Here is a 24,236-nt window from a genome sequence, read left to right on the forward strand (position 1 = left end):
GAGAGGTCCTTTTGTCCTCTCAGTGTCTGGTCACCCCCGAAACAGACTGTCTGGAATTTCCTAATTGATCAATTCTTACAATGTCCTTGATAACATCTCATGCTTCCCATTTGAAAACTTCCTTGGGTGCCTGATTAAACAATAGGAGAAAGTCATCGCTCAGTTATTGGCCCTTGGACCCCCCTGGCACCTCGTGTACAGCATGAAGTTTTCTGCTATGAAGGTATATTCTAGGCCTATGTCTTAGTGTCCAGTGTTTTAACAGTATTGAAAATAGTGCCTTTAGTTGTATTTTTTTTTTTTATGTAGATTTCCAGAGACTCCAGAATGGAAAAACAAGCCCTGAGGGAAAGCAATGCACCAGCAGGTGAGAACATGCACACTTTCTTAAATTTAACTTTTTTTGTGTGTGATGTAGGTCCAAAATTACCATATGCCTTTCATTTTGTAGCTTCAGATAACAGCGGCTCACTTCGAGAGCAGGTTAAGCAAGTTGGGACAATGTTGAAGACGTTTGCTCGCACTGGGCAATCAGGTACAACTTGCAAACAACACAGGTGTTGGTTGTTGGTTTAATTCCCACTGGGGTCACCTGTACATGTAGTAGACCTAGATATAACTGTCATAGTTTAGTAGTTGAGGGACCAGGACTGACTACTTTATTCTTTTATTCTGGGAACCCCTGTAGGTGCAGATCAGACCCCAATGCTGCAACGTCTTGGAGAGTTTGGTGATGTTGGGCGTAGCATGGACAACAAAATGGACACTATGCTGCAACATTTTCAGTGCCAATGTGTCTGTTGGAGAGTTATCCCTGCCAGGGGATCTGTTACTCCCCCTAGACACCCAGGAAGATTTGGCGTTACTTGACAACAGTATGAGGCAGGATAAAGAGCTCCAGGAACGATTTGTAAGTGTGCTGATTTCGTTTATAACGCCATAGTAAAAAAAAAAAAAACAGTCATTTTTTTTTCTTCTAAAAAGTAAAATTAAGATTGTACACTGCATATTCTACAGTCTGAATCCACAGCCTGTTACATTTTAAATTTATGAGAAGCTTCAGAGAAATGTAATTTGTTACACTTTTGTTTTTTTGTATTTTCAGCTTCGGTTTTTGGAAATCGCATGTGGGAGGGACCTAAAGACAACCGTGTGGCGAATGCTTCAGAGTATCTTCCTTTCCATCAATACACCTTTCCATCAATACAACCTGGGCTGGTGTAGGGGATAAAGCATGTTTTAGAGACCTTTTCCTGAAGACCATTGTTCAAAGTAAGTTGGATATTTTTTTTATATTTAAGTAGATGTGTATGACCTTATGCCATTCAAATGTAATGACAGATCTTTATTTTCTACAGGAGCCATCCGGAAGAACCCGGCGACCCAGGATGCCACTGTTGAAGCGATCCAGGTTAACGTTACGCGTTACCTGAATGGAGCATCTGACTGTGAAGGTGGAAAAAGGCGCCGCACAGCTGAGAGGGACCCACAGCTGACCCCTTAAACCTAGGCTGACACCCCAGCATCACTGACAACTGGAACCCTTTTTTTATCCTGCAGTCAGTAACATCAAGACCTCTAAAAAAGCCTTGTTACAGTGCTTAACTATTCTATTTTTAAATATAGCTTGTCAATCCTAGATTATACATCTAATACTTGATATCTGCACATTTGGTATCAAATATTCTACTTGCCGTGACTTCAGTATTGGCTTATTTCATTCCGTCAGTGCTTAACGATTCTATTATAGTTTGTAAATCCTATTTCGTGCCTGATATTTTATATTGCACTTGAACTAGTACTAAAAATTCTACCTTCATTCCATCAGTGTGCTTAACTGTTATTCTATTAAAAATAGCTTGGAATACTATTTCATACCTCTGATACTTGATATTGCACATTACCTGGTACCAAATATTCTACTTCATTCCGTCACAGTGCTTAACTGTTATTCTATTGTTAAATATAGCTTGTAAATACTTGTGCCACAGGTCAGCATTGCAGTTATAATGGTATATTCTACTCCAGAGCTTTACTCTAAATTATTACCACTTATCCTATTGTTAGAAATCACTTGTAAATATGATGTTATACCTCAAATTATTTGGTATCCTTCACTTTCTTTGGTACCAAATATCCTCATTACTTGTGTTTACTGGTAATTCTTTTCATCCCAGAGCTGACCCCCTATATTATTAGCAAGTATTGTAATTGTTAAAATTGTGTTTTTTTACAAGTGTTTTTTTTTAACCAAAATGTAATTGGAAACCTGCATGTTAGTGTGTGTGTGTGTGTGTGTGTATGTATATATGTATTTGTATTTTTCTGTTATATTTCAGTGATCTGACATCTTGTTTTAATGACGGTTACTGTACTTTGAAATGTGGAATTAAAATGCCAAATGGAAATTTGTCTGGTTTGATCAATCATTATCCTTGATAAACTACATGCTATAAATATTAAAAATATATATAAGTGCAATAAGCGGCGGGACAGCTCGCTCGAAAATAGCGTTTGCCTCCGACGGGCCGCGGAAGGTCTGCCTTCGGTATAACGGCGGCGGAACGGCGGCTGGCCTGCGGGCCGGCCGCGGAACGAAGGCGGTAGGAAGGCGGCTGCCGCTTTTAAAAAGCACCTGCCGTCGGCGGTGCGCCGTCAAACGTGTTTGCGATCTCCGGAGCGCCGCCGGTGGTCCGCCGACTCATTGCTATCTGGGGAAATGCTTAACGTACAATTAAACGCGTGCAAATTACTTTTCTATGCTTTGCATGGTGTTTCCTGAGTTTGACCTTTTCAAACCACTGTCTTTATTGCATTGTGCTCATATTCTGTGTTGATCTGCTTTTCTGTACATAGCCTGCATTATTAGTATGGTGTTGTTTACTGAGTTTGATAATATCATTTATTTCTTTTAATATCAGTCTAATGCATTAAGCCATGTTAGCATTTCAGATCTTTATTTTTTTAATGCAACATTAAATATACAAAAGATTTGTACATGCATAGCCTATACACCTCACAACAACACCTTTAGCGTTTCAGATCATATTCAGATCGTCTCCGAGAAGCGGGTTTCGTGATATGATCACATATAACAGAAGTCCCATTTTATTGGCTAGGCGCCAACCAATAAAACGGCTCCTTTGAACACCCCCACTCCCGCCCCCCTTCCTCTCTCGCCGCCACTGAGTTGCAAGTGCACAAGTTAGTTTTGAATCTAAAAAATCGCGAAAAGAGTAGCAAAAGTCAAGGCGCGAAATTTGAAATTGCAGTGACAGATTTGAGAAGTTACAAGTGCCTACTTGAGGTTGTAGCCCTACTGCGAGTGTGAATGTAAGAATACGTGCAAATATATGTTAGGCTACAAGTTAGTGACTGTCATTGTATTTTTGTGAATGGCATTTTACAAATTTTTGACTGCTTGTCTGCAGCTTCAAATTCAGAATACAGGTTTGTGACTATTGTCTGCGAGTGTAAATCTTAGCATTCAAGTTCAGATTTTTATTTTACAAGTTTTCACATTGAAGCTGTGAGTGTACATTTTAGCGTACAAGTACGAATATTTATTGTACAAGTTGTCAAATTCACATCTACGTGTTCTCGAGTTTTGTTACCAATTTACCTTCATACAATTATCTCAGATAACTCAAACCAGCTATAGCCTACTAATCATAACCGGCAGGTGTGTCAGTGGTTCCCAAACCTGACCTGGCGCCCCACCAACACTGCGCGTTTTCTTTGTCTCCCTAATCAAACACACCTGATTTAACTCATTAGCTCATTATCACATGGGTTAATGAGCTAATGAGCCGAATCAAGTGTGTTTGATTAGGGAGACAAAGAAAACGTCTACGGTTACGTATGTAACCCTCGTTCCCTGAGTAGGGAACGGAGACGTTACATCGGATGACGACGAATGGGGTTTCGCTTAGAAAGCCTATCAACTTCGAGTATTACAAAACGAGCCAATGGCAAGGAAATGCCATGGGTCTGCGGAATTTGCATGGCGTAACTCCGCCCCACCTCGTGGGTATAAAAGGAGGAAGCCGGCAGCAAGCAGATATGTTTCTTCGCTGAGGAGCCAAGACTGAGCTCAGGCGATCCCCGCGGTACAGCGGAAAGTGGCAGGCAGACGTAACGTCTCCGTTCCCTACTCAGGGAACGAGGGTTACATACGTAACCGTAGACGTTCCCTTTCGTTGTCACTCCGAGTTACGTCGGATGACGACGAATGGGGTTACCAGTCTAATCACGCCACCTTCTCAGCTGTCTTCCAGTGCCCTGCGTAAATCGAGATCCCTGTCAGCCTGGACAAAGGACTCCATATAACACAGGAATACCAAGGTACACTGGGAAGCATATCCCAAGCTTAGGGGAAGTATGCAATTAATGCCAGCCCGGAGGGGGGGGGACTTAGAGAATACACATATGACCCGAAGGAAGCATATGGAAAACACTGGGGTGTCCAGCCGCAGGTGGAATATTTCAACCCCAGGGGTGGCAAGGTGGCTTGCCAAGGGAAAGACACACGCTCAGAGAGGCTTACAGTGGAAATACACATGTGGGGGTCGCTCAGAGGAGGGACCATGCACACGGGAGGCACCTAGCCGACGCACAGGCAATAGATACTGGCGCCGACGTCAGGAGTGCTGGAGGAGCTCAGGGCTTTCGGAGAAGCTCACCTGAGGAAAATATCGCATGTATCCAGTCCGTGGAGTGGAATGGCGAGCAAGCGAAGACACCTGAGCGGGTCCGGTACTAGCTGGTTGAAGCGAGCACACGAGAGGACACAGGCTCCACTCGGAGATTATAGAATCTGGCGAATGTGTTAGGTGTCGCCCAGCCTGCAGCTCTGCAGATGTCTGATAGCGAGGCGCCATGCGCTAGAGCCCAAGAGGACGCCACACTCCGGGTGGAGTGGGCAGTCACACCAAGGGGGCACGGTCGACCTTGCTGCTGGTAAGCCAAAGCAATGGTGTCCACTATCCAGTGAGACAACCTTTGCTTGGAGAGAGCCTTTCCCTTCAGCTTCCCACCATAACAGACAAAGAGCTGGTCTGAGGTCCTGAAACACTGCGTTCTGTCTACATAGGCGCGGAGAGCGCGTACTGGACAGAGCAGTGCCAAGGCTGGGTCTGCCTCCTCCGAGGGCAGCGCTTGCAGGTTCACCACCTGGTCCCGAAAGGGAGTGGTAGGAACCTTGGGCACATATCCAGGCCGGGGTCTCAGGATCACGTGAGAGGAAGCCGGCCCAAATTCCAGGCACGCTTCGTCAACGGAGAATGCGTGCAGGTCCCCAACCCTCTTGATGGAGGCCAGTGCAACCAGGAGCGCTGTCTTCATAGACAGGAACTTAAGCTCGACTGATTGCAGGGGCTCAAAGGGAGCACTCTTCAGGGCAGTTAGAACCACTGAGAGGTCCCAAGAGGGAACGAGAGGAGGACGAGGAGGATTTAGTCTCCTCGCTCCTCTCAGGAACCTGATGACCAGGTCGTGCTTCCCCACCGACTTACCTTCGATGAGGTCATGATGTGCGGCAATGGCGGCAACATAGACCTTCAGGGTGGAGGGAGACAGCCTTCGCTCCAGCCCCTGTTGAAGGAAGGAAAGCAAAACACTGATCGAGCATCTCCGGGGGTCTTCTCGGTGAGAAGAGCACCAGCTGACGAAGAGGTTCCACTTCAACGCATAGACGTATCTCGTGGACGACGCTCTAGCGGAAGTGATGGTAGCCACCACCGCTGGTGGTAGGGTACTCAAACCTGCCTCGTCCCATCCAGGAGCCACACGTGGAGGTTCCAAAGATCGGGACGAGGGTGCCATAGGGTGCCCCGTCCCTGAGAAAGAAGGTTCTTCCTCAGAGGGATCGGCCAGGGAGGTGCTGTTGCGAGGAGTACTAGTTCGGGGAACCAGGTCCGGTTGGGCCAGTAAGGGGCAACCAGAATGACCTGCTCCTCGTCCTCCCTGATCTTGCGCAAAGTGTGCGCAAGAAGGCTCACTGGGGGAACGCATACTTGCGGCCCTGCGGCCAGCTGTGCGCCAGAGCATCCGTGCCGAGCGTGCCCTCGGTCAGGGAATAGAACTGGGCGCAATGGGTCGAGTCGTGAGAGGCAAACAGATCTATCTGCGCGTCCCCGAACTGGTCCCAAATCAGCTGAACCGACTGGGGATGGAGTCGCCATTCTCCAGGGAGGGGCTGAAGCCGTGAGAGCTCGTCGGCTGCACAGTTCAGCGCTCCGGGAATGAAGATGGCTCGAAGCGACCTCAGATGCTTCTGACTCCATAGGAGGAGGTGGCGAGCGAATTGTGACATACGGTGGGAGCGTAGACCACCTTGATGGTTGATGTACGCTCCAGTGGCGGTATTGTCTGAACGGACTAGTACGTGTTGACCCCTGAGCAGCGCCCGGAAGCGGTGCAGGACAAGGCGTACTGCCAACAACTCGAGGCAATTGACATGCCACAGCCGCTGGGGTCCTGTCCAGGAGCCCGCAGCAGCATGTCCATTGCACATGGCGCCCCAGCCCGTGGTGGAGGCATCTGTTGAGACAACAACATACCGGGAAGCTCGTGCCAGGGGGACACCGGCCCTGAGAAAACCGAGGTTCGCCCACGGGGTGAAGAACTGACGGCAGGTCGGAGTAACTGGTACTCGGAACGTGCCGTGTTGCCATGCCCGCCTCGGGACTCGGTCGCGAAGCCAAAGCTGAAGCGGTCTCATATGAAGCAATCCGAGCGGCGTGACCGCGGCTGCAGATGCCATATACCCCAGGAGCCTCTGAAAAAGTTTCAGTGGAACCGCACTCTTGCCCTCGAATTGTCTTAGGCAAGTCAGCAGTGACTGCGCGCGCTCGCTCGTAAGCTGCGCGGACATGGCGACCGAGTCGATGTCCATACCGAGAAAAGAGATCCTCTGCACGTGGCAAAGTTTGCTCTTCTCCCAGTTGACCCGAAGGCCCAGACGGGCTAGGTGCCGAAGCACTAGGTCCCTGTGTTCGCAAACCTGATCTCGAGAGTGAGCTAGGATCAGCCAGTCGTCGATATAACTCAGGATGCGAACCCCTTGTTCTCGAAGGGGAACAAGGGCCGCCTCGACGACCTTCGTGAAGATGCGAGGAGACAGGGCTAGCCCGAAAGGGAGAACCGCGTACTGGTATGCCTGCCCCTCGAAAGCAAACCGGAGGAACGGTCTGTGTCGAGGAAGAATGGAGACACGAAAGTAGGCGTCCTTCAGGTCGATCGCTGCAAACCAATCCTGGGGCCGTATGCATTCGAAAACGCGTTTGGCGGTGAGCATCTTGAACGGCATCCGGTGAAGGGAGCAGTTCAGCACGCGCAAGTCCAGGATAGGCCGTAACCCACCGGTTTTCTTGGGGACAATGAAGTAGGGGCTGTAGAAGCCGGACCTCATCTCGGCTGGAGGGACAGTCTCGATTGCACCCTTCGCCAGCAGGGTGGCAATCTCTGCTCTCATGATAGGGGCATTGCCACCGACCAAAGTGGAGCGGACTCCCCTGAAGCGGGGAGGAGACCGTGCGAACTGAATCGCATAGCCGAGCCTGACGGTACGCGCGATCCAGTGGGACAGACGGGGAAGCTCTAGCCAGGCTCCCAGGAACTGAACCAACGGGATCATGCGAGCCACAGGCGTCCCCCCGGAGGGGCAGCGAAGCGGAGTAACTGGCCCAGATGTGGACGGCATAGCGGCCCGGAGAGGGGGCACAGTTAGCAACCGCGCCCTGGCAGAGGGGGCCAGGGGAGGACCAGGCTGGTCGTCCCGCGGGGGCCTGCTCTGCCAGGGGTCTGGGGACAGAGGGGGACAGGGGCGAAGCGGTCCGTGGACGGCACGCCGTGTCAACCGCCTCTGGGTCGAGGGGGGCGAGGAGAGCACGGCTTGTGGGCGGCGCTCTGTGTCGCCCGAGAACTCTGTGAGCTCAGGGAAGAGGGGATTGTTTCTGACTTTAACCACATTAGGGTGCTGCCCACCCGTGGGTGAGCAGCGGGGAGTGGAGAACAAAAGATTCTCCCCCGGCCCTCCACCGGGGGAAGGAGTGGTCCTGCTACCACCTCCTGCGAAACAACCATCATCCCTGAGCAGCCCGTCTCAGGAGCGCCGCTTGGCCCGGCGTTTAGCGGGGGGCGGGGTAGGAGAGGGCTGTGGCGCCTTCTTACGGCTTCCTCCGCGACCGGCCCTGGGTGGAGGCTGCTGCGTGGTCCGGGCGGGAGGGGCGGGAGCCGCAGGAGGGCGCCCTCGGCGGGAAACAGGTCGAGGCGTCTGCCCGGCCGGCAAGCTGGAGGCAGCAGCGGGCCGGCGGGGCAGAATGTGTCTGATGGCCTCGGTCTGTTTCTGGGCAGTTGAAAACTGTTGGGCAAAGTCTTCAACTGCACCGCCGAAGAGGCCGGCCTGGGACAAGGGGGCGTTAAGCAGACGGGTCCGCTCAGCGTCCCGCATGTCAGCCAGGTTCAGCCACAGATGTCGCTCCTGGACCACAGCTGTGGACATCACCAAACCCAGGGAGCGCGCGGTAACCTTCGTCGCCTGGAGAGCAAGGTCGGTCGCGGCGCGCAGCTCATCAAAGAGCCCTGGGTTTGTCCTACCCTCGTGCATGTCTCTGAGCATCTGGGCCTGGTAGACCTGCAGAGTGGCCATAGCATGCAGTGAAGCAGCCGCCTGTCCCGCCGCTCTGTAAGACTTCGCCACCAGGGTCGACGAAAATCTACAGGCTTTGGATGGGTGCTTAGGCTCGCCCCGAGAAGAAGCACTCTGAGGACATAGTTGCATGGCAACAGAGCGTTCAACCGGGGGAAGCCCAGTGTACACACGGGCAGCTGCCTCATCGAGGGGAGGAAAGGCGGATGAGACCAGCGAGCGGTCCCGAGAAGACAGGGGGGTCTTCCAGGACTTCGAGATCTCATCATGCACATCCGGGAAGAAAGGTATTGGGGTTTGCCGAGGACGAGGGTCGGCGGCCTTACCCAAAAACCAATCGTCCAGCCGCGAGCGCTCAGGACAGGGTGGAGGCCTCCACTCAAGTCCGATGCTCGCGGCTGCCCGGGAAAGCATGGCCGTCATCTCCGGATCAGACTCGAGCACAGCCGTATGCACACCGGAAGGTGGCAGCTGTGACGAGCCCTCACTTCCAGAAGAGTCAAACCCGCCTAGTGATGCTGCAACAGACATGGCATCTTCCTCTGTAGCTTCAACTGAAGCACGCGAGCCACCAGAGGGTAGACCCGCGGGAATCAGCAGTTCACTAGCGGGCACCGTCATTGAAGAGGGGGGCTGGGGTCGCGGACACATAGTCGGCGCCTTGTTCCAGACCGTAACCCTCAGGTCACCCTGGCCACCAGCCGCAGGACGGGGGGTGGATGAGGGGACTCTCACTCTTGCGAGTTCACGGAGTCTCGACCGTAATGACGCGATGGTCATGTTCCCACAGAGAGAACATGAGTCATCCACGAGCGCTGCTCTAGCATGATCAATGCCCAAACATACTATGCAACGCTCGTGCCCATCAGAGTCCGATACCAATCTGCCGCAACCAGAAGTACACGGGCGAGACATCTTTAAAAAGACGTGCCACGTGTAAGCTCTTTTAGTGAGAGAAAACTCAAGTGTTGAAGCACCCGGGGAGAAACGCACCGACTGGCAGACCACTTCAACAGATCAGCAGGAAGCACGCTCTCGCCGTAGATCGCCGTCACACCAACACTCGAGGTACTCGTTTGTAAAGCTGACAATTCAGAGATGGCTTGTGGAGAGAAGAATACACTTGGCTCCGAAGCGAAAACATATCTGCTTGCTGCCGGCTTCCTCCTTTTATACCCACGAGGTGGGGCGGAGTTACGCCATGCAAATTCCGCAGACCCATGGCATTTCCTTGCCATTGGCTCGTTTTGTAATACTCGAAGTTGATAGGCTTTCTAAGCGAAACCCCATTCGTCGTCATCCGACGTAACTCGGAGTGACAACGAAAGGGAACGCGCAGTGTTGGTGGGGCGCCAGGACAGGTTTGGGAACCACTGTGTTAGAAGAACCCAATTAGCCAGATCATGATTAGGCCGATGATATCATCTTCGATTTCTCATTTGATCTCGGATGTTTTAAGCAACGTACGAAGAACGGGCCCCAGGACTCAGTCTGTATTAAAGAGAAAAAAAATCAACAGAAAAACTAAAATAAAGTCATCTACTTTAAATGCAGCATTTCAAATTAGCAGCTAATTTGATAGCAGCTCACTTCACGTCCCAATGTGATCACACCTTATTCCTGTAGATGGCGGTAATGCACATAGATTGCAAACTGCCAATAAAATTCACAGAAGAAGAAGAAGAAGAAGTTGAGCTTGCGTTTAGCCATTTCTGGTTACCCCCTTTGTTTTCCCTTTTTCTACCTTTTCCTGATGGATCTGTGTAGTATGGGTCACATATTTGTCCAATCTCGTATGTGGATGGGTGTGTAGTGTTACAAATTTATTAAGTGTTTTAATTTAGGTTCCAATACAATAGTATATAAACTGAGAAAGTTTAGTAGACTGAATTTAGCATTGGAAGTATAAATGATGATATCAGAATTATCAGTAAGAGATTCCATTGCCAGTCCTGATCTCTCTATTGTAAGTCAAGCAATTCAGGTGTCGGACATTAGCTTTTGTCTGTATGCACTTCCTGGCCATTAAGATGGGTGATAGAGTCGGCCAGATTACTGAAACTCTCAGCCTTTGTTCTAATGGCTCTCGGAGCCACTGTCCCTGTCGGTAAAGAATCTGGCTGATTGGATTAGGATATTTACATTTGAATCATACTGTTATGCTGACGAGATCAGGGCTGTGTAACTTCCGATAAAGTGCTGATTCCTGTACTTCACATTTACATGCTTTGTTCAGATTGCCTCCCCCCTTTTATGTAAATCCCTCCCCCTTTGGAAGGATAAAACACTGTGTTTTTAGATATTGAGTTAGACTTGGGTACGACTTTGGAAGCAGACTACAGAAAATAAAAGAATCCTGCTTATAAGATGCAACCCCGAGTCTCCTGGTGTTCGCTTCTGAGTTCCTAAACTTTAGAAGAAAATAGTTCACAACAGGTGTAAAGTGGATTTTTGGCAACAAAAAAAATTGGCCTGTTCTGCAGTCGCTACAGTGCAGTGAGAGCATGTTGCAGCATGCAGGCGTTCATATACGTTGTTCTGACGCAGTGAATATGATCTATTTTTGGGGGATTATTTTATGCTTTAAAAAGTGAGTGTGCGTGTGGCGTGTGCGTGTGTGTGCGTGTGTGTGTGCGCCTAATGGCGTGCTTCCAGCTCGGAGCCGTCTAAGCGAATCTGTAATCAGCAGGATACACGGACCCAGACTACACTGCTGATTTGTCTTCATTATAAATAAGTTACTGTTTTTGTTTCCCTTATACATTTGCTGTGTTTTGCTGGTATTATTCTTTTTATGAACCTGTAATTTAAGTGCTGTGGGTTCTCTAAGACATCTGTAAAGGGGTATTTGGCCCACCAACTTTTGGGGTGTACTGTAGTGTTAAACACACTTGAGTGTGGATTTGTTTCATTGCCTTTGTAGTGTGCCTAGTGCCTAGTGAGTGATTACTTACAAGGTGGGCCAGGGATCCTTTTTCCTGTTAGTGTCTTTGAATAACCCCCAGTCTTTATGTATTTTCTATTCATTTTCTTTGTTTTATTTATCTAAAATACCTTTTTGTATTAACATCTGTGGGTAAGTAAGAGGTAAATGTCTGGAAGGTATTAACTAGTGAATGTGGTGTTTCTCAATGTGGAAAAATTTTATGAAATAAATTGCTTTTAATTGTCAGAACCGTCTCAGTCCTCTATGGGGAAGAACAAACCTGTGTTGTCCGAGTATTACATATCCTTGGGTGAAAGACCTTGGAGTCCAGGCATAGTTGGCTACATTGAAAATCGTATTAGAGTTTTATTAGTGTGAACGTCCTTGCTGCTTATCTTATATTATCCATTGTAGGGGAACAAGGATCAATAAAACTCAAAGGGTGATTGAATTACAATGAATAAGAACCTAATTTTTTGCAAATTATTCACAATTAATTCTATACACTTTATCAACTATTCATCCACCGATAAATTGAGATTAGGGTATTTTATTAATTCTGGACATTATATTTACCCGTGGCCTACGGTAATAATATCATAAAATTATGATCACTGATTATGAGCAAGGTAACAAAATCTACAGTTTAAAGGGTTAGTTCACCCAAAAATGAAAATTCTGTCAGTATTTACTCACCCTCATGTTCGTTCATCTTTGGAACACAAATTAAGATATTATCGATTAAATGTGAGAGCTGGATCACTCCTCCATAGGCTTCTAAGGGATTGAAACTTGACAGCCCAAAAAAGTCATTAAAGACATCGTTAAAATAGTCCAAGTGACTATAGTGGCTAAATCTTAAGTTTATCAAGCGACGAGAATACTTTTTGAGCGCAAAAAAACAAACAAAATTAATGACTTTATTCAAGTATTCATTTCCACCTCTGTCGGCCTCGGAATTTCACGTAGTGTAACAGCGTAGATAGAGCATATGTGTTATACATCACACGCAGGCTCACTATTGGCCGACGCTGGTCATGTGTGTGATGCGTGTGACGTTCAACCAGAAGCATTACGCAATGATACTAAGTGAAATCTCGAGGCCGACAGAGGTGGAAATGAATACTTGAATAAAGTCGTTATTTTTGTTTGTTTTTTTGCGCTCAAAAAGTATTCCTCGTCGCTTGATAAACTTAAGATTGAGCCACTGTAGTCACTTGGACTATTTTAACAATGTCTTTAATGACTTTTTTGGGCTTTTAAGTTTCAATCCCTTAGAAGCCTATGGAGGGGTGATCCAGAACGAAAGTCTTACGGGGTTGAATAACATGAGGGTGAGTAAATACTGACAGATTTTTCATTTTTGGGTGAACTAACCCTTTAAGGCAGTAACTTGTAAGCACACAGCACAAGACACTTGTATGTAAAATCAACCAAGACTTTATTAAACTACTCTAATACACACAAACTAATCTAACGAAAACAGACAAACATTCATTCAAACAGTGACAGAAAATATAATGTTATTAACGTAGTATGAATGGAGTCCCAAATGTCTAGCGTTAGACACTATTTCTTAACCGCAACCTGAGAGAATCAATATACTAGCAATTCAACCTTTGTTCGTTTGCTTAATAGGACTTGTACCGGTTCAGCAAGAATTAGGAGACCCTTCGGTGACAAAGTGGCTGGCGGGAACCTCCTCGGCACTGATTGGCTGGCAGTCGGTCGATGATGCGTTCTGAGGGATAGCACTCGATAGTGAATGGTTGGTTGGCTTTGCCGAGTGGCGCTTCGTGTGCCGGTTTCCTGGATTGCGAGTTGCTATGCAACGGAGTTTCCTCTGAGTCTGGAGGAGCTGCTGGAGCGACTCTGAGAGGGGGTTCTTTGACGAAGTTCAACGAAGGCTCTTATGGAAGAGTTGATGAGTTCTGAGTGAGCTCTTGGTGGTTTGAAGAGCATGTAAGCCTACGCGCTAGACGATGAAAAGGTCCACACAAAATCAAAGCAAGAGCAAAAGTCACTGCAAAAGCAAGGCAAAAAGCAACGCAGAGCTGCTTGTCATTGGGTTATAAGCGTGTCCGTCCGACCTGTCCTTCCGAGTGTGTCAGCCAATCAGATATTATATTGGGCGGGACCAACGCCCCGTTCTCCGGTTCTTTCATGTAATTAGCATAATTTTCACATGATTGTGTGTGCTCAAACACTTTAATAAGCCAACTTTCATAGTTTAAATATGGTGCATCCTACACAATTCTACTATATCAAAATTCTATAAATCGTTTACCTATCAAGTAGGTACCAATTAACTTATATTTCCCATAGTTGAGGTAAGAGTTAATAAGGATTTAGCTATGATAAATGTTTAAGACGCTGAATAAATGTAGGTGATACAAAGCACATAATACAGAGCATATACATATATGAGGCAAAACTTCTGGTGATTAGATCTTATAACTGAGGTAGAAAACACTAAGAATAGGCTGTAATAACTGTTAAACACACAAAAAGAACTTCACAGGTTATATAAAACATACATGATACATAAGATATATGTGAGGTAAATACTGGCGATTAGTTCAGCTTATTGAAAGCAATTTTGAGAACGTTGTTGGTTAGAAACCAAAAGTGGGTTAATTTCAGTCTATTGGTTTTGAAGAGAAAAGTCTCTGGAATTTACAGCTGCAGAAAGGAGGTGCAGTTTTAAATGTGCAGCTGTAGTAAAAGTCTTCTCACACTCAAAACACATGTACTCTCTCACACCAGTATGAGTTTTCTGATGTTTATGTAAATTACAGCACAGTGAAAAACTCTTTCCACACACAGAACATGAATGTGGCTTCTCCTTCGTATGAACTGCCAGGTGTCTCTTCAGGTCTGACGCCCAATGAAATGTTTTGCCGCATTGATCACATGAGAACGGTTTCTCTCTGGTGTGAACTCTCATGTGAACATCAAGGTTTGATGATTGTGCAAAACTCTTTCCACACTGATCACATGAGAACGGCTTCTCTCCGGTGTGAACTCTCATGTGAACATCAAGGTTTGATGATTGTGCAAAGCTCTTTCCAGACTGATCACACGTGAACGGCTTCTCTCCCGTGTGGGTCCTCATGTGATCATCAAGGTGTGATGATCGTTTGTAACTCTTTCCACACTGATCACACGCGAACGGTCTCTCTCCGGTATGAACACTCATGTGCAGCTTAAGATAATTTTTTATCGAAAATCTCTTTTCACACTGATCACACTTAAATGGTTTCTCTGCAGTGTGGATTCTCATGTGAAGGTCAAGCATTTGTTTATCTGAATAACTCTTTTTACACTGATCACATGCATACGGCTTTTCTCCAGTGTGGATCCACATGTGTCTTTGAAGAAATTTTTTTTGTGTGAAGCTCTTTCCACATTGATCACAGGAGAACGGCCTCTCTCCAGTGTGAACTCTGATGTGAATCTTAAGATTTCGTTTGGTTGTGTAACTCTTTCCACACTGAGTGCAGGTGAAAGATTTCTTGGCTCTTCTTTTCTTTAAAAATGTCTGTTTAGTCTTTGAGCGACTCAAAGGTTTTTCTCCAGGTTTGACATGATGTTCCTCCTTCACTTCACTCAGTTCATCACTCTCCTCGTTCTCTTCCATCAGGTCTGAAATGAAAGTATTTTAATAGTCAGTACAACAAAAATAATTCAACGAGAGTAATATGAAGTGAAAGGACATAAAAAGAGCTCTGATGTAATAACAAATAGTAATTTCCATAAATGAGGTACATTGATCTTTAAATAGTTATATTTAAAATGTTATAGACACAAATCCCATGTTTCTGTAGCAAGAACGATTAAATAAATTTGATCAATGACACAATTATCTAATATAATATTAGCATTATAGCATATTAGCATATACAATAGTATCATAATGTTGATACCAATGTTTAGATTGATATTTAATATATTTTACTGTTCACATGCGTATGAATGGGAGTCATTGGAATTAAAGTTCTAGTGTGACGGGACTGTAATAATTAAAAGGTTTTAAGGTGGGACATCAGAAACACAACGCCAATTAATTATTGGTCATTTATATCATAATTTAAATAGACATTTGATTATTCTATTTAACTCTTTACATTATATTTTACTGATTCATTTGGTTTCCAGTGTCACTTGAAATAACAGAAATAGAGGCTCACTATTGTATATTAGAGTGTATTACTATTTTCTCAATAGCTTAAACACTCTAATCAGGCTTTTGAACTAAAATTTCAAAACCATAACGCCATTTATCAAAAACCACACCCATTTCACTAAACTATAAACACTCATACCGGTGCGCTGCTGAAACAGCTGCTGTATCTATTCAATGGCCATGTAGTTCGCTATGTAGAGTGTGCCCTTGCCTACAGAGTTGTGGCTCTGCCCACTTTTACAGCATTTTTCAAATATCGCCAGTTGGTGGAGTCAGGCTTTGACCAGGGGCTGAGTTAGCTTGGTTCTACCAGACTCTCGTACGTTTCATTTGTACAGAGAGTCTGGCCTCTCTCCATTGAGAAACGTTTACTTCCTTGTAGGCGGGTTCTCTGTTAAAGTTCAAAACTATTGGATCTGCCCAGAGTCACTCAGGATCTCCCATAGCCAATCGCGTACTTAGCATCCCTATCGTTCGCCTTAGCTAACTCATTCACCACTAGCGGAGTGTGCTGGAAAATCAAACTTTTCCCGAACCCCGTGGGGAGGAGGGCCACAACATCATGGCCACCAAAAAACTTAGCAAACATTGTTCTTGCTCCGGCTTTAAATTTTTTATATTCGGCAGTTTTGCAACAACGGACCGAATAGCTTTTCTCACGTCTTTCTCCGCTGCGTTACTGAACTCCAACTCAAACTGACGCACTACATCAACGTCATCGTTCTAGCGACAATGAGTCTTACATTAAATTAGCTCAAATTATATATATAGGGAATTTAATAATTAATCATGAATGATCAATATATTGCATATTACAGTTAAATTATCGAAGCTGGAAATAGATCGATTGTATATGAATGATCACCATAATGGGTTATGGTTCGTCATTAAAATATCAATAGTCTTATTACAGATCGATTATATGAGATAACCTTAAATGGAATTAATTTAGTTATCGAACAATCTGTTTGTCCAGCAAACGGCCGTAAGATTAACTTATACATTTTCAACAAAAATTATCTCTTTCTTATAATTCCAAAAAAGCTATTTTCTGGCCATGAAAAATCACCTTCTTGTTATTATAAAATTTAGATTACTGAAATAGTAACGAATTGTAAAGCTTTGTAGCAAAAGGGTCGAACACTTCATTGACTTTGTAAAAATGAGAACTTTAGACAATTAGCAATCAAGAATATAATGGTTTTAATAAAATGAAACTACGGAGACAGAATTCTACATTTAAACCCGGGATACATGTATGTACAATAAACAGTAAAACTAACGAGACAAACGAATAAACACGGGAGTGAGAGAGAGAGAGAGATTGAGTGAGAGAGAGAGAGAGTGAAATATATATATATATATATATATAGAGAGAGAGAGAGAGAGAGATAGAGGATGAGAAAGTGAAACTAACGGTCAGGATGAGAGAGATCACCGGGGTGTCAGTTTCTTATAGAGAGGAGGGGTTCACGCCTGCTTCGTGTATGTGAACCAATCATCTTAGAGCATCTCAAGCGGGAAAATTTCTTCTTTGTCTTGTCAGGATAATTGATGATGCTATAAAATTTTGTAATTTCTAGCCAGAAAGATTGCACACACAGAACAATGCATTTTACTGTAATATCATATGTATGACTGGTTTAGTCAAAACAAGACGGTCAAACAGGTACCAAGAATGGCCGGAAAGAGTAGAAGAAACATAAAGTTACATTCATATACAGAATTACTCACATTTAATGTTCACTCACACGACTATAAAGCCATAATACCGGCTACCATGACCTAGGAAAGATCAAATTCATGTTTATACATTTCTTAAGGGGTTATACTTATAGAAAATATAAGATTGCAGAGTCTATTCCTCTTTCTTTATCAGAATTCAAGTGGGAGCTGTGATTCCCTTGGAATTCCTTTTGGGGGTCATAAAGTTTTATGACCTAGCAAGAGGGCGAGTTACAGAAGATGATACTGTTAGGTAATCTTTCTTTAGAAATACACTTAAGATTTGAAGTTACAGACCAGTCTCCAATTACATCTATAGAATAAGACAAAACTAATTAGATATGCATGCATACAGGAAGGTTAGATACAATTCTGTGTTATATACATTAAGGACATTCCTATCCTAAGTTGCACACAAAGGACGTTTGTGTGCGGGTATGTGTGGTGTGTGTGTGTGTGTGTGTGTATCCTTAGGGCATATTGTACATCCGTGGTGTGCACCACGTGAGGGTTTCGAGAACAACGGGGACCTGTTTCTTGATTGCGCAATGCGTCATAAATGGAGTTAATCAATGACCTGCTGGCAGACATTGGGGCACCATTTCACATGATTCAAGGTTTTGTGAATTAAACATATATGTGTTCATATTTGTTCAGTAGTGAAAGGAAAACAGGATTCGGTCAGTCGCTACATCGTTCTCAGCCACTCCCTCTATTTGCTGATTGGTCCTACAAAAAATTGATTTCTGGAAACCTAAGAATATACAGCAGTCCCAGACGTAGTACTGAAGGAAAATGAAATTGAGCGGAAGTGAGTAGGAGGGCGCAGCCAGGCTAGGGATGAGTTACCCTTTAAATAAAATTAACTCATTTTTCACAATAAATTAAATTGAGTTAGCCTTTAAAAATATAATAATAATAATAAAAAACTAAACTATATTGAGAAATGTCCAACATTTTTGTAACATGGTTGCAAAAAAAATGCGAAACACATATAAACCAGAGCTAAAATTACACTTTGTTTGACCGAAATGTTCCCTGTACCCATTTCATAGTTGAACTGTTTATCTGAAAGTGATGAAATGCTTGAATGTTTCTAACATGAATGTTCTTCAGCATCATGAATGAATGAAGAATAATTACCAACCTCTTTGTTCTTCAGGATCTTCAGTGTGTTTCATTCTGCAGGTTCTGGATCACTCGTGTTCTCACTGTCCTCTTTAATAAACTCAGTCTTTACAGATTTCAGCTCTTCCTGATGCTCTGATACTTGTCTTCACTTGTAGCTGATGGGAATTTACAGCATTTATTGGAGAATTACAGTGGGAGGAGCTTCACTGGTGATGTAATTGCTGTGGGAGGAGCTTCACTAATGATGTAATTCTAGTGGGAGGAGCTTCACTGATTATGTAATTTCAGGAGGAGCAGATCTGCCAAAATCAAAAATTATATCACTTACTGAGTTTGTTTTAATAGGGTCAAAGACCAGGGCCCGTATTCATAAAGATTCTAAGAATCCTCTCAGAAAACTCTTAATTTAGCTTAAAATCTTTTACGTAGGAGTCTTAGCTTAAAGGGTTAGTTCACCAAAAATGAAAATTAAGTCATTAATTACTCACACCCATGCTGTACCAACCCCGTAAGACCTTCGTTCATCTTCGGAACACAAATGAAGATATTTTTGATTAAATCTGAGAGGTGGATCACTGCTACATAGGCTGCCAGAGGGAATGAAACTTGACGGCCCAGAAAGTCATTAAAGAACATGTTTAAATATTCCATGTGCCTACAGTGGCTCAACTATAAGTTTATCAAGCGACGAGAATACTTTTTTTCCGAAAAAAACCCCATAAATAACGACTTTATTCGACTATTCCTTTTCTTCCTTGTGGGCCTGAGACGAGAGTTCAAGAGATTTCCACGACGCATGCGCGAGAACTGAACAAGTAGTATTATAAGAAGAACGTACTCTTCTCAGTTCTCGCGCATGCGTCGTGGAAATCTCTTGAATCTCTGGGCCGTCAAGTTTCATTCCCTCAGGCAGCCTATGTAGCAGTGATCCACCTCTCAGATTTAATCAAAAATATCTTCATTTGTGTTCCGAAGATGAACGAAGGTCTTACGGGGTTGGTACAGCATGGGGGTGAGTAATTAATGACTTAATTTTCATTTTTGGGTGAACTAACCCTTTAAGAGCAATTCGGGACTGATCTGAGAGCAACTCTGAGTAAGGAAAAGACAAAAACTTTTATCTTAGTGAGGAGGCGGGGCTGACCCCGTTGCTATGTATGACACAATCTTTTGAAGACTGTGATTTGTTGGTTGTCCAAGAAGGAAAAAAAGAGTGATTTTAAGTATAGCGTCTATTCTAAGCCTTCACTTTGAAATTACATGCGTAATTTTTCCTATTTGACCATTTTCATACACACACACACACACACACACACACACACACACATTATATTTGTGTATATAAATCCTTTTTTTATTTACCATACTGTTAATTCCCTATAAGGTATTTGATTGGATTAGAATGATAAAAATTTTTCCACTCTCTATTTAAGTGGTGGTTTGAATGTTGGTTTTAATGTAGCAAACATGGAATAAAAAAACAAGAAGGACAAGAAAGCTCAACTGGACAGAGGAACAGTGTTTACTGTGAGCCCAGTTAGTGGATGAACACAAGGCCATCCTTAAAGGAAAATCAGGCCGGGTGTCACAGCACAGAAGCAGACGTGGGAGCTTGTAGCGGTTAATAATAAATTATTTACGGTTCATTCCCCCCGCTTGTGGGGAAGCCTGCTATATTCATAAATGCATTTTTTGTGCCTGCAATGTGGGAATGTCCAGTGGAAACTAAATGAACTGCGACACAATAAGAGGTTCTGAAAGTGCTTAGACTTAGACTTAGACTTCTCTTTATCAATCCTTTTGGGACTCCCGCAAGGACATTGAAAATTCCAGCAACAGTTTTAGCAAGGAGGAAAGAGAATAGTAGAAATAAAAAAGACAGTAGAAAAGAAGCAAAATAACAGTAGTAATAATAATAATAATAATAATAACATTAATCAGAAAAACAGCAAAAAAGGCCATACATTATTTATAAAAAAAAAAAAAAAAAAGTATTTGTGCTGTAATTGTTTGTGATCACTCTGCTTACAGAAGGTTGTGACAGACCCAAATCATCACTGCTGCGTTGATGCATTTTCTCAGCTGCCAAATATCTTAATGTACAGTAGTGATTTCATTTTTTGGCACTATGCCATTCCTGTGCTGTGTCGGAGATGTTATTGTGTCTCTAATAAAATCGGTCACAAACATGATCCCTGCACGATCTAATCTATAGTGTCTTATTAACTCACTGTCATCTATTGTCTGCAATGCATTTCTTCTCCGTGTTCGTCTTTCTGCCATTTTCTCCTCTGCTAAAAAAAACTCTTAAGCCTCTTAAAAGTCCTCGTCCGTGCTCCTAACAATTTTGACATTAAGACCTCTTTTAAGGGTTAAGATGCTTTCTGAATTACGTATTTCTTTACTAGGATTTTTTCTTTAATTTTAAGAGTAAACGCCCACATTTCTAAGAATTTTCTTAGAATTTTGTCACTAGGAGCAACTCTTTGCATTAAGATTCTTTATGAATACGGGCCCAGGGCTTCATATACCGGTATGTGTGCGAGTGAGATTTCGACAGCATTTCGCGTTCAGCTGGGTCTGCATCACTGTCTGTCTTGTCCGTCACCTTCTCCATATTGTTTTGTGATTTTAGTGCGTCTGTTCTCCCGCCCTTCAATCAATCAATGCTGTAGTTTCCGGAGCGCGATGTTTTCACCCAACGCATTTTATTATTATTTTTGTATTATTTTTTTACTCAGTAACGGATATGTTTTAAAATGTAGCGAATTACAATACTTCAAACAAAACATACTAAAGTAAAAGTAAAATTACAGATTTTAAAAAATACTTAAAAAAGTAGTAGTACCCCCCAAAAAAACTACTCAATTACAGTAACGCCAGTAAATGTAATTCGACACTTTCCACCTCTGGTGCCACTCATAATTCAAAACGCAGTAAGGTCGTCAGGAATAAGGTGGATATGCACTGTCCGATCCTGCCACTGCCCTTTAGAGTTTAACTCCAACCCCAGTTAAACACAACTGAACCAGCCAATCAAGGTCTTACTAGACATACTAGAAACTTCCAGGCAGACAAAGCCAATAACACTCAAGCATATCTTGTCTAACATTTTCCTATAATATGTTTAATATATATAAAAATAAATTCCTTGTATGACTCTGTACTATGTTAATGCCTTTCGTCAAAATTTTCATTTTATTGTATGGAAAAATCCCACTTAAAAAACAGATCGCCATTACATTTTTCCTCTCGCGCACCCCCTGGTGGCAGCTTGCGTACTCCTGGTCTGGGGGTGCGCGTACCACACTTTGGGAATCCCTGATCTAATCAATAGCGTCTTATTAACTCACTGTCATCTATTGTCTGCAACACATTTCTTCTCCCTCTTCGTCTTACTGCCATTTTCTCCTCTGCTAAAAAAAAACTCTTAAGCCTCTTAAAAGTCCTCGTCCGTGCTCCTAACAATTTTGACCTTAAGACCTCTTTTAAGGGTTAAGATGCTTTCTGAATTACTTTTTTCTTTACTAGTATTTTTTCTTTCATTTTAAGAGTAAACGCCCACATTTCTAAGAATTTTCTTAGAATTTTGTCACTAGGAGCTACTCTTGTCATTAAGATTCTTTATGAATACGGGCCCAGGACTGCCCATCTGGGTCTGCAGGAGATCGCAGAAGTGGAGTTCTCTGTGTGTGTGTGTGTGTGTGTGTGTGTGTGTTTTAAAAATGCTGTTATTGGCTCATTCAATGTGTGTTTGACTGTTTTTTTATTTTTTTTTACTTTTTATAACTCTCTATTATTGTCTTATTCAATGGCTTTCAATGCAATGCATTTGTGTGTGTTTAGGTGGCAAACTTAGGAAAAGTAGCAAAACAATTAGGCAAAGTTTTGTACCGCTCAGTTACAAAAGGATTTTGCCCACATTTCACTCTCCAGTCCAGTGTATGGCGGTAAGTCACTATCGTTTATTTGCCGACCGCCATTAAACCTCTGGGAAAGAAGATGATCTCTTGTGTTTTGTCGTGCAACTGGCATGATACAAACTGTTATAACTAGTGATGGCGAGATGAAGCATCTTAAAGCATTGAAGCGTTCCCTCCAATTGGTTCACTCATGTGCCGAAGCTTCATGGTGTTTCATTTGCTCTATTGTGCCATCAAGTGGACAATAAATGTAAAACGTGCAGTGTGATTATAATGACATCGCATGGTTCCATCGCAAAAAAAAAGAAGCTTGAATAGATCGCTAAAAAACTCGCAAAGTCCCAAGTCCACAAAATGTGAGGGGGAATCCATTGCATTTTGCTGGCCCTTATATTTCAAATAGACCGCCAAACCGCGAACCACTTCCTGAAGCAGTCACGTGGTACAGGCGGCTCGCGAGGCTTCAAACGTCACTACATACGTCACCGACACAAGCCTCGATACGCGCTTCACAGAAATCATCCCGGACCCGCTTCGAAGCCTCGATACGGGAGGACACATCACTAGTTATAACTGTACGTTAAGTCTATAGAATGATGCCAATTTTGGGTCAGTAAATAACTGCAATATTCTCATCCTCATGGACGAGACTAGAAGTTTTGAATCGAGCAGGAATATCTGGAGGTGCTGCAACTGAACTAAAAAGAAGATGGTGTTTTTTAAAAAAGAAGATGAGAATGAGATTGAGGAGAACTCGAGTGAACCAGCAGAACCCTGGAGAATAAAACACGAGGAACAATCAGGTTGGTGTCTATTTTTCTTTAATGACTGTTGTGGTACATTAAGATAACACAGCTTTAGACACGAGGTATCCGCTGAACAAGTTCTTAGGCTACTAGAACCATGTTGTATTACTAAAACTTTTAACAGTTGAGTAAAGTTGGCAATACATTCACAAATTCGAACTTCCCGGGTCAATAACTCCTCAGCTAAACATTGTTACACAAATGACACCACTTTTGAATCGTAGCACTACGAAAACAGTCAATAAATTCACTGTTACATATTTAAGTGTCACCAAATTCAGTTTATACACCACTTGCTGTCCTGTCACGATGGTTATACTACAACACTTATTTTAGTAACTACAAGTATTTTTGCATAATTTTTATGATTTTTATTTATGGAAAATATTCAATAACTTCACTGTAATGCACTGCATTGTTGCCAAATTCAGTTCAAACATAACTGCTGTCCTGCTGGTTACATTACAACACTTATTATGGGATTTTTAAAAATTGTATTATAAATGTATAATTTTGATGTTTTTTGTTATGAAACATATACAATAACTTAACTGTAATTCACTGTATTGTTGCCAAATTAAGTGTACACATCACTGCGGTCCTGTTGGTTATACTACAACGCGTACTTATTTTGGGAAAAAAATATTTTTAATTGTATATACAATTGTAAATGTATAATTTTGATGATTTTTATTAAGAACAATATTCAATAACTTGATGTAATACATTTTGTAAATGTATAATTTTGATGATTTTAAATGATTATTAATCATAAAAATGATACATTTACTATTGTGTATACAGTTCAAAATATTTTTTTTCCCAAAATAAGTTTTAAGTACACTGTAAAAAACAATTTGTTGAGTCAACTTAAAATTGTTTGTTACCC

General features: G+C 43.3%; 2 protein-coding genes and 1 long non-coding RNA gene across 3 annotated transcripts in view; 2 read left to right on the forward strand and 1 right to left on the reverse strand.

The window, feature by feature from the left end:
• Positions 1–460: 460 nt before the first annotated feature.
• Positions 461–1,177, forward strand: LOC143746136 (uncharacterized). Its single transcript, XR_013206448.1, has 3 exons — positions 461–535; positions 689–910; positions 1,106–1,177. It is a non-coding gene; the product is annotated as an uncharacterized LOC143746136 (long non-coding RNA).
• A 13,043-nt stretch (positions 1,178–14,220) lies between these two features.
• Positions 14,221–24,236, reverse strand: part of LOC143746062 (uncharacterized) — a 70,619-nt gene continuing 60,603 nt past the window's right edge. The window contains exons 2-3 of the mRNA XM_077237778.1: positions 18,635–18,888; positions 14,221–15,221 (exon numbers count right to left, since the gene is read on the reverse strand). Of these exons, the coding sequence (XP_077093893.1) occupies positions 14,221–15,221; positions 18,635–18,668 (1,035 nt within the window). The 5' untranslated portion in view covers positions 18,669–18,888. The remainder of the gene's footprint in view (positions 15,222–18,634; positions 18,889–24,236) is intronic.
• Positions 23,285–24,236, forward strand: part of LOC143746107 (uncharacterized) — a 31,503-nt gene continuing 30,551 nt past the window's right edge. The window contains exon 1 of the mRNA XM_077237869.1: positions 23,285–23,344. The gene's annotated coding sequence lies outside the window, so the exon portion shown is untranslated. The remainder of the gene's footprint in view (positions 23,345–24,236) is intronic.

The sequence above is a fragment of the Siphateles boraxobius genome, unplaced genomic scaffold, assembly GCF_051911475.1.
Source record: "Siphateles boraxobius isolate OS27281-9 unplaced genomic scaffold, OSU_SipBor_1 21, whole genome shotgun sequence".
Lineage (NCBI taxonomy): Eukaryota > Metazoa > Chordata > Actinopteri > Cypriniformes > Leuciscidae > Siphateles > Siphateles boraxobius.